Below are 9,021 nucleotides of genomic sequence, written 5' to 3'. Positions count from 1 at the left end.
ACGTATAGTGCGCTGGAATGTGGCAGTACGATACTATAGTCCATATGGCACAATACATTAACATAATATTATATGGGTTACATGGCTGTATGAATTTGATACAGTTTGTTGTGTGTTTGTGTGTAGTATTAAACAATGTCTACCATATGTAACAAAACAGGATTCTGTACTAAGTATCCCATAGGAATTTACTAAGATATGCCTACGTATGATAGAGGTAGTACTTAAGTCTTATTGATAATCAAGTAGGAAAGATATCCGCATCTAACAATCAATTGAATACAACACCTGTATCTGAAATATTTTAGGGAAACTACAATAGACATCATTGATATAAGTACGTACGTCATAAACAGTGACTAAGCCTATCTACATCTCTCGCTATATCAGTTTGTTTATATTTTTGATTTTGTGAGAGCCAGAACCGACTGTCTCTAGTCTACTATCATGAATGTTAACTGTCGTGGGTTTAATACTGCTTTATATAGGGGTCTATTATTAGCCCGCGCGAGATAGACCAATCAGAAAGCAGGCGAATATAGTTATCTGACATTGCAGGATCGAGTTAGTTCAGTCTTAAATCTGATTAAGTATACGAAGCAGTATCGTTCACGAGTATTTATTGAATTGAAAGTTTGTGAATAATAATTTGTAAAGAGCATGACAGAAGTCTTAGAATCTGTAGTGGATAATCAAACACGTTTTCCTACAAGCAAATTTGAGGAAACTTCTTCTCTTATGATGGATGTTCAAACAGTAAGTAGTGTTGTTTAACTTTAAAACATTTGTTTTGTTACTTCATTAATGACAGAACATAACTACAAATTATTCTTAATAATAAGTCATCAGTTAATTAAATTAAGTAATTGCTAATAATGACATTTTTGATGGGAATTGGCTTTTTGCACGGTTTTATGTTAATATGCTAGAACGTGCGTCGATGACAGAAGCTAGTGCAGCGTCTTTTACCGCGCTTTTGCGCTCCAAAGCACCTTTTGGTAAAATGTCACTGACATTCTGGAATTAGTTCTGAAACTTTTTCGTGCACTTTATTTTAAAAACATTAATAAAGCAGAGAAAATAATCAATTTAACTAAAAGGAGATTTTAGCTTTACTGTTGGATAAAAGTTTATTTCACGGCGTGCATGAAGTACGAAGAGTTTAACTGGGGATGTTTTCAAAGCTTTGAGCACTGTCAAAACCTTTAGCAATTTAACGCGACAAAATTTGTTTGCTTATCATCAAATTTGTGAAAGTTGTAATTGCTTTCCCATGCTCTGTACTTATATAGTATATACACAGACTAGCTTGACCTTATCAGGTCACATAATAAGCTATAGGTATATAGACAGCGGGGAATTAGATAGCTAACAGTGTTTCTGTATTAATAAATGACTCATTATGAGAAAAACAACAGTAATAGTTAATCATACTTCTAATGTTATCAGCATAAATATAAATGAGCTCACTATTACACATATATAGGTATCAATCGATATATACATACCTAGGCTATATCTAGATTCATATTATATTGCACACGTACCTAACTAGATTTTAGCTTTTATATAAAGTCAGATAATGTGTCCATAAACTGTTGCTGTTTCCGTACGTAACGGCATGTTTGACCGTCACCGAGAGCCTCTTTATTTCGTCAATATCGACAAATTAATTACATTCGATCGCACTTTAATAGGATTGTGTCTTAATGTCTAATTATTCGTAGATAACATTAATGATATTATGGAAGAGTCTTTTAAAAGAGCGGGAATAGAATTGTTGGTTTTATAAGGCTAGTTCTTTCATAGAAAGAGCTTCGTGTTACGTATCCACAGTACAGCTCATTCTGTAATATGAACACAATTGAAGACAATTCTCCAGTTCCAAACTTCATAGACTTCAACGAAGACGAAATGTTTAATTTACCGGTACGTGACGAAAAAAATCCTCCTTTTTACTTGAAACTTAAATAATTCTCGAATTCTAAATTTATTTAACTTTTAAATTTGTACTTATGATTGTGTCATTTTATCTTTTCAGACTTGGCAAGAAGTTGAGAACTTACTGTATCATGATAACTCATCATATGAGAGCAGCATGGCACAAATGATGACAGAACAGATGCGAGGTAGTCCCATGTCTTCAGATATTTCCTCCCCCGGATACCAAAGTGTTTCATCCCCTGCCGGCAGCATGTCTCCAGGAGGCCACAGCACCGGGACCATGTCTCCACCATTACCCGTGTACATGAGCCCAGTAAAACATAATAACAATAACAGTCAACAAATTAATATGAACCTGAATCAATCAGAGCAGCTCACTTCATCTCAAAATGTTTTGGATAAATTCGATGAATTGTTAGACCTGGACTTTATTTTAAACAATTCCGCTGAAACGAACTTTTATCCTGAAGATTGTGGTTTAAAAATTAAACAAGAACCTGGTAGCATGTTACCCGATTTCCATTCCACGTTTCTAGATATTCCTGATATTAAATTAGATGTTGGTGTAGTGATGGATAGAAACGGAAAAGTAGACATTATTAGCACAATGAACAAAATGGCTCAACAGCAACAACCCCAGCCTCAGCAACAGCCACAAAATGTTGATTACAAACAAGTAGTGCCTAAACAGGAATTTCCTCTTAGCAATAATTCATGTTCAACTTATTCAGGAACTGTAACTCTCATCCCAGCCAATACCAATCACCAAATGCCTTTCCTGTCCAACACCATATCACCACCGTCCTCCCCAGAACATCAACGAGATGAGTTCCTCAAGTGCCATCAGCTAAACATGATGCACATGAACAACACGCATCATCAGTTGATGAACCTCCAAGGACACCATATGATGTCCAAGCTTTACGGTCAGCCTAACCATATGGGTCACCAGATGATTACCCCACCATCCTCACCACAATTAGTGGAGCTTCTTCTTCCACAACCGCCAACAGAGCCACAGCCCAAAAAGAGAGGTCGACGAACATGGGGCCGAAAACGCCAGACCAGTCACACCTGCACTCATCCAGGCTGTCAGAAAACCTACACCAAGAGCTCACATCTTAAAGCTCATCACCGAACTCACACCGGTGAAAAACCATATTGCTGTACATGGAAAGGCTGTGGCTGGAAGTTCGCCAGATCTGATGAACTCACACGCCATTACCGAAAACACACCGGTGATCGTCCCTTCCAATGCCATTTGTGTGAACGAGCCTTTTCCCGAAGTGATCATCTTTCCCTCCACATGAAGCGTCATATCTGAACAGCTGAAGGAAGAATGCTGTCTTAGGAAATATCCCAACTGTAACTGATCTACTAAAACCTTGTTGTAATATATTATGATAGGGTTATCAGATCGGGGCTCTTAATGGTTTGTTATATGTATCAATTTATATACAAAATAATGCATTTATTTTTATGTATAAGATACTCGGATATTCCATACCATAGGGTCAATGTGCATGCATCTCTTTATTTGCGAGTAGTCATGTAGGCTGTTTATGTCATCGTTAAATTCACCATTGGTGAGAATTTGAATAATTTGATAATATTTTGAATTATTTAGAACATGGAATTATGAATTATTTTTTCGGCTGGATTCCGATATGACGGCTGGTCCGTTGGATCAGGTGCCAAAATTATGCATGCATTAAAAGAACCCACTCTGAACTAGAGCCCAATCAAAGCTTGAGCTATCCCTGTCTATGACAGGGTGCTAAGAAGCGGGTTTATAGTGAAGAAGGGTGCCCTTTTTGTTATTTTTTTTTTGTTTGTTTTTAAGATTCATCTTCCATATTTTGTAATTGTATAATATTAAATGTTGTACAATTAAATTTTTGTAGCAATTATGTTAATATCAAACAATCCCAAAAGTTTTGGCTTTGTGATCATTTTTGTCTCTTGAAATAGTTTGAAAACGTATTTTTTCAGCAAAATTCATGGTCAAGTACTAGTACTGCTTGGTAGCAGAATCATATAGTTATATTTTGATTACGATACCAGCCGGTCTGGTATTGTATGTATTTAAAAGCATACCCAACAGTTAGTAGCATATAGCAGATAGTTGTCGTAACACTCTTAGAGTTTGATATTTACATTAATTTAACCAAATTTGATACTTGAATTCAAGTTTTGATTTTATTTTGACTGTTATGTTTTTCTATTAGAGCTCTATTAACGTTATACATCCATGAACTAAGAGAAAGTGCTATTAGGAGTTACATTGTTATGCGACCAGAATGTAGAAAGGAATTCTTGTTTGTCCATTATTGGGAATAAAAGATGAATTTATATTTTTGAAGTATAGATATATAATTATGTATATTATTTCTGCTATCTGTGATCTAAGTAATAATCTTTGTTAATTAGTGTTCTTAATTAGTACTTATTGTATACTTAACTCTTTCTGCTTATATTGAATATACGAGTATATATAAATTAGTTATTTTTTTGTATATTTTGTGTCATGAAAATGACTTTTGTTATCAAATATGTTGTCATTAATTTCACCATTTGAAAAATCATGTTCATATATTTTATGTAAAATCAAAGTTCATCCGTTTGGAACTAAAGATCTGTCATGGATTTGATTTCATTTTGTACATGGTGCTGTATATAGTTATTTTTTAAAGAAAAAGAAAAGAAAAGAAATTTTGTATTTTTGTATAAAATGGCTAGTCACTAGAAAATATATTAATACATCACACCTGTGCCATATACATTACATATTATATTAAAATATATTATATTATATAAAATACTATTATATTCGTACACAAATTCTATGAAAGATGCAGTGCATCTTAAGTTGTAAAATTTATATTTCGAGTTATGTTAGTGAACTAACAGAAAATAAAACTGTTATTTATTATAAATTTGACTTTTTAATTTTTCACACTGAGATTTGAATGAGCACTGATTTAAGCTCGGGGGGAGGGGGTGGGGTGGAATAGCTTTATTTAACCTCCGCGTCCATTGAAGTGATATCGCAGACAAGGGAGTGGGGGTATACATGGGCTCTTAAATAGTCTGAGGAGAAGCCGGGCATGCCCAATCCTTTAATCCACTGCTTCTTGGCTTTCCCCTGTTTGTCTCAGTCATCAAGTGTCATGCAAGCTTGTTGCTTCTTATCGAAAATCAACAAAAGTTGAGTAACAGACAGCATTGCAGTATTAGATTCACGGGTAAGACTTGCAGTTAACTCCTTATAAGGCCTATCGTCTGCTGGTCCCGATGTCGAACAAAGCAAAACTAACTCCAGATTGATTGTGGTGGATAGAAATTTATTTAATATGAAGAAACCAAATAAACCCATCGCCTTCTCTTTTTTATATATTGACGACGTACTTGGTTTATTTAAAATGCTGGATTTAGCCAAACACGAAACGAAACAAGTAAATAAACGAAGGCTTTGAATAAAAATAAGCAAACGATGAGGAGTAAGTTGAAAGTTTTGACGAACTCGAGAAAACAATACAAGTTTCACCTTTGTCTTGGCCTTGACTTAACCGTGTCACCATATCGATTTATCCGAAGCTTATTTAGACTGTCTCTGGCAAACATTGAGCCCCCTTGTGTTCCGCATACTTTGTATCATTCCTCTATTGTTTCTAGTGACATTGACTTACATGCATGGCCTTGAAAATCCCCTTGTTTGATGTACTCGATAACGGCGTCTTCCAATTCGTTCTGTTCCAAAACCCAAAATACCAGCCATATTTAAGAGGATTTGGTTTTCACCCGGAGACCCCTGACCTGCACTCAATATTACTATAAATAATCCCGCGCGCAAAGCTGGTAAACAATATCATGGATTTTACAACTTAACAATTTAACACATTCACTGCGTCCATTAAAAATACAAACGCTGACATAGACGCATAAAGGTTGTGCCAAAATAATGTTGAAACAAGGAACACGGACATATTGGACTAGTGTAATGTCAAACGATCGAACAATAAAATCCGTATTATCAACAATAAAATGGTGCCATGGCTCGTGGGTCTGTTGTACGAAAAATCATACTTTTTGTGATATTCTAGTTTGGATGATATAAGTAGGAACTGTCTCTCAAAATGGCCACTGATGCCAACGTGTGTTGAGCACAAGGAAGGGTGTGCTTAAATTTGTCAAGAATAGCTTATACCATATCTCATTTGTTTTGGCAGTTTACTAGACTTAACAAATTTTGATTTATTTATTCATGCAATTTAACTGGCAGTTAGTTTTGCAAGTTAAAATAGTTTATCAATGAAATCCCACTCAATGACCAAATCAGTCATTCGCGTATACGAGCATATTTTAAAAGAGCCAATTTGTTTCTTCTGTTATACTCAGTATTACGGAATACAACCGGTAACGTCAGCCCCAATCAATCAATTTCACTGTATGGCGTATGCCGTCTTCATTATCCCAGTCGGAGTAAAACAATAGGACGTTAAACCCCATTTCATTGAATTTCTACTTGGCGATAATACATAATATTTTAATCAGATTAATTATACACCTCTGCAGTCGAGAGTTTTTCCGACATGAAAGATGGGAGAATTTAAGGAGTCGGGTTACACTGTCTCTGAAGACATATCGCTTTACACATAACTTGAATGTGTCTCTTTTTCATCAATTCCGGTTTCCTCCCACTGCTAAAAATAACCTACGCGCAAGCGAATTATTGAAATAAAATTGAACCATGTGTTAGTTCTTTATACATCTCGTGTGGCTTAGTATATACTACAATACAATAAATCATTGCTTCATTTAACTATAAGCATAATGTGCTGTGCACGAGGTCGTGTATGCTCACTTTGCAATCCTGATTCCCACACGAAAGAGTCGGCGTATGTTTATATGTGTGGGTGTGTGGGGAATGGGGGGGGGGGCAGAAAACGTACGTAGTCGTTCGGATGGTACGAATACCAAGATCCAATGTAGTAAATTATAGTGCTAGAAACAGATACTTTGGCAATTGGAATTCGAAGTAGATCAAGGTCTACAGATGTGAATAGAATTGAACGTATTGAGGACATTTTACTTTAAAAAATCAGTGTATTTCTATAGTTACATGTACAATGCAAGGATGTTAGGTGGTGTGGGGGGGGGGGGCGCTCAAACAAAAAATCGAAGTTTGTGTTCTATATATTTATGTTATAAGACAATTGTTACAGATCGACTAAGTGAAGTTTAAATATTATTGGCTTTATCAATCTATGAGGTATATATCTCACAATAAATCAATGGCCTTGAGTTTAAAGAAAACATATATATATTGCATTAATGTCTGGTCACCATGCTCTATTAGTGTACGGCGCATTATATTATCATAAACCCATTACAAATTTTGCCTGAATTTGTCGGTGAAAATGTGGGATCGAGGTTAATTTTCACCGACACATTCAGACAAAATTTGTGTGGGATCGAGGTTAATTTTCACCGACAAATTCAGACAAAATTTGTAATGTCTTTATGATAATATAATGCGCCGTATGACTATGTCTACGGTTACGATAATGTGAAAGCAATCTTGTCGCCGTAACATGAAATGTGGTAAAACTACAAATTAAATGGTGGCCGTGTCATATTACCATGTGCGATACGAGTGCAAATTTCGAGGTTTGTGTATAAGTGCCGGTGCTCGTGCAAAACTTTTGGATTTAATAAATATTTGTCTTTTATTTGTATCTGTTGGGAATACTGAATACTGCATTTTGTGTAGGTCTGTCATTTTAGTTTCAAATTGTCGGCAAGATGGAGGGCCTGACAGGGACAGCTGTCTAGTCATTTGAATGAGACGAAAAACCGAGGTCCCGTGTACACATTGGCGTGCACGTAAAAGATCCCTTGACAGTTGGAATTCGATATAAGAGTAGGCCGTAGTGCCGCTGTCCGGGCAAAATTTCCCTTATAGCACACTGTATGGCGTATGCTCGTCTTCATTAGCCCAGTTCGGAGCAAAACAGTAGTACGTTAAACCCATTTCATTTCATTTCAAATTGTCGATGTTTAGATCTTGCTATTTAGCAACTCATACAGTGAGATACCGATCCACGCTGTGCCGGTACCCTAATACTGTCGAGCAGATAGATGGCAGGATATCCGGTTTATAGTCTGGATAACGCATATCAACATAGGTAGTAGAAAAGAATATCCGGACGGAAATGATGTCATATTTTGATGATATCACCGCCCTAGGCCCATCACTGCGAACCCTGATAATATCTGTGCGACCAAAATCATTTCAAGACTGTACGCCAAGTAACATGTTCCGGAAATGATGTCATACTTTGATAAGATCACCATTGGTCTTAATATTTCAACCTAAAGCTTACCACTGCGAATCCTGATACTTTCTAGATTTGTATCTAAGTTTAACAACGTGCTCTGAAAATCCCGGGGTCCGAAGTATTTGATTTTCCCCTACCCTTTTTGGTAGTTGTTCTATCCTGACAGCATTACAAAACAGAATACTTATTTTTGAATATGGCGGTCATTCAAGGCAGAGATCTATTCTCAACGTAGATAGATTTCTTTGTGTAGAATGGGGAAACCATCTCAGCAGCCATTAAGAAATGACAAGGAAAGAGTCATCCGACGATGAGGATGATCGCCAGAATAATTAGAGGCTTAAAACAAGTATGGTATTTGCATGTGTGGCTTAGTGCACACGACTGAAATAGAACAGAACAGAACAGAATAATTAATCAGTTTTTACTTCAAAGAATCATCCATCCACATTGGAACTGCGTTACTAATAGATATTGCATGTAGAATATTTATGAGCTATTATCACTCCAGTGTCTTGTTGATTGTGACTGACATAACAGTTTCAATTTTTTGTTTGGTAACTACAACAAATACGTTCAATGTTGTTCAACACCCAGCGGTGATATTGTGCTCAGTAAACAGTCAAGGGATTCTGAGCTTACTTTTAATTATCTCGATATGGAATTGTAGCATCGATATGGAATTGTAGTATTCTGGGGGAGAGGGGCTGGTTAAGATCTAGAAACTATGTCATTT

General features: G+C 36.0%; 1 protein-coding gene across 1 annotated transcript; it reads left to right on the top strand.

The window, feature by feature from the left end:
* Positions 1-566: 566 nt before the first annotated feature.
* LOC126817634 (dendritic arbor reduction protein 1) lies at positions 567-4,880 on the top strand. The gene is made up of 2 exons (XM_050544723.2): positions 567-756; positions 2,042-4,880. Exons 1-2 carry the CDS (start codon positions 661-663, stop codon positions 3,266-3,268), a joined length of 1,323 nt encoding a protein of 440 aa, XP_050400680.1. The 5' UTR covers positions 567-660; the 3' UTR covers positions 3,269-4,880.
* Positions 4,881-9,021: the final 4,141 nt, after the last annotated feature.

Source organism: Patella vulgata, chromosome 4 (genome assembly GCF_932274485.2).
Source record: "Patella vulgata chromosome 4, xgPatVulg1.2, whole genome shotgun sequence".
NCBI classification, from domain to species: domain Eukaryota; kingdom Metazoa; phylum Mollusca; class Gastropoda; family Patellidae; genus Patella; species Patella vulgata.
This window is presented reverse-complemented; position numbering and strand designations above follow the sequence as displayed.

Excerpts from the sequence above, each read along its gene's own strand:
- LOC126817634 (XM_050544723.2), top strand. The coding sequence starts at position 661 with ATGACAGAAGTCTTAGAATCTGTAGTGGATAATCAAACACGTTTTCCT. Across the intron at positions 757-2,041 it reads TTATGATGGATGTTCAAACA|ACTTGGCAAGAAGTTGAGAA; the intron begins GTAAGTAGTGTT and ends TTATCTTTTCAG.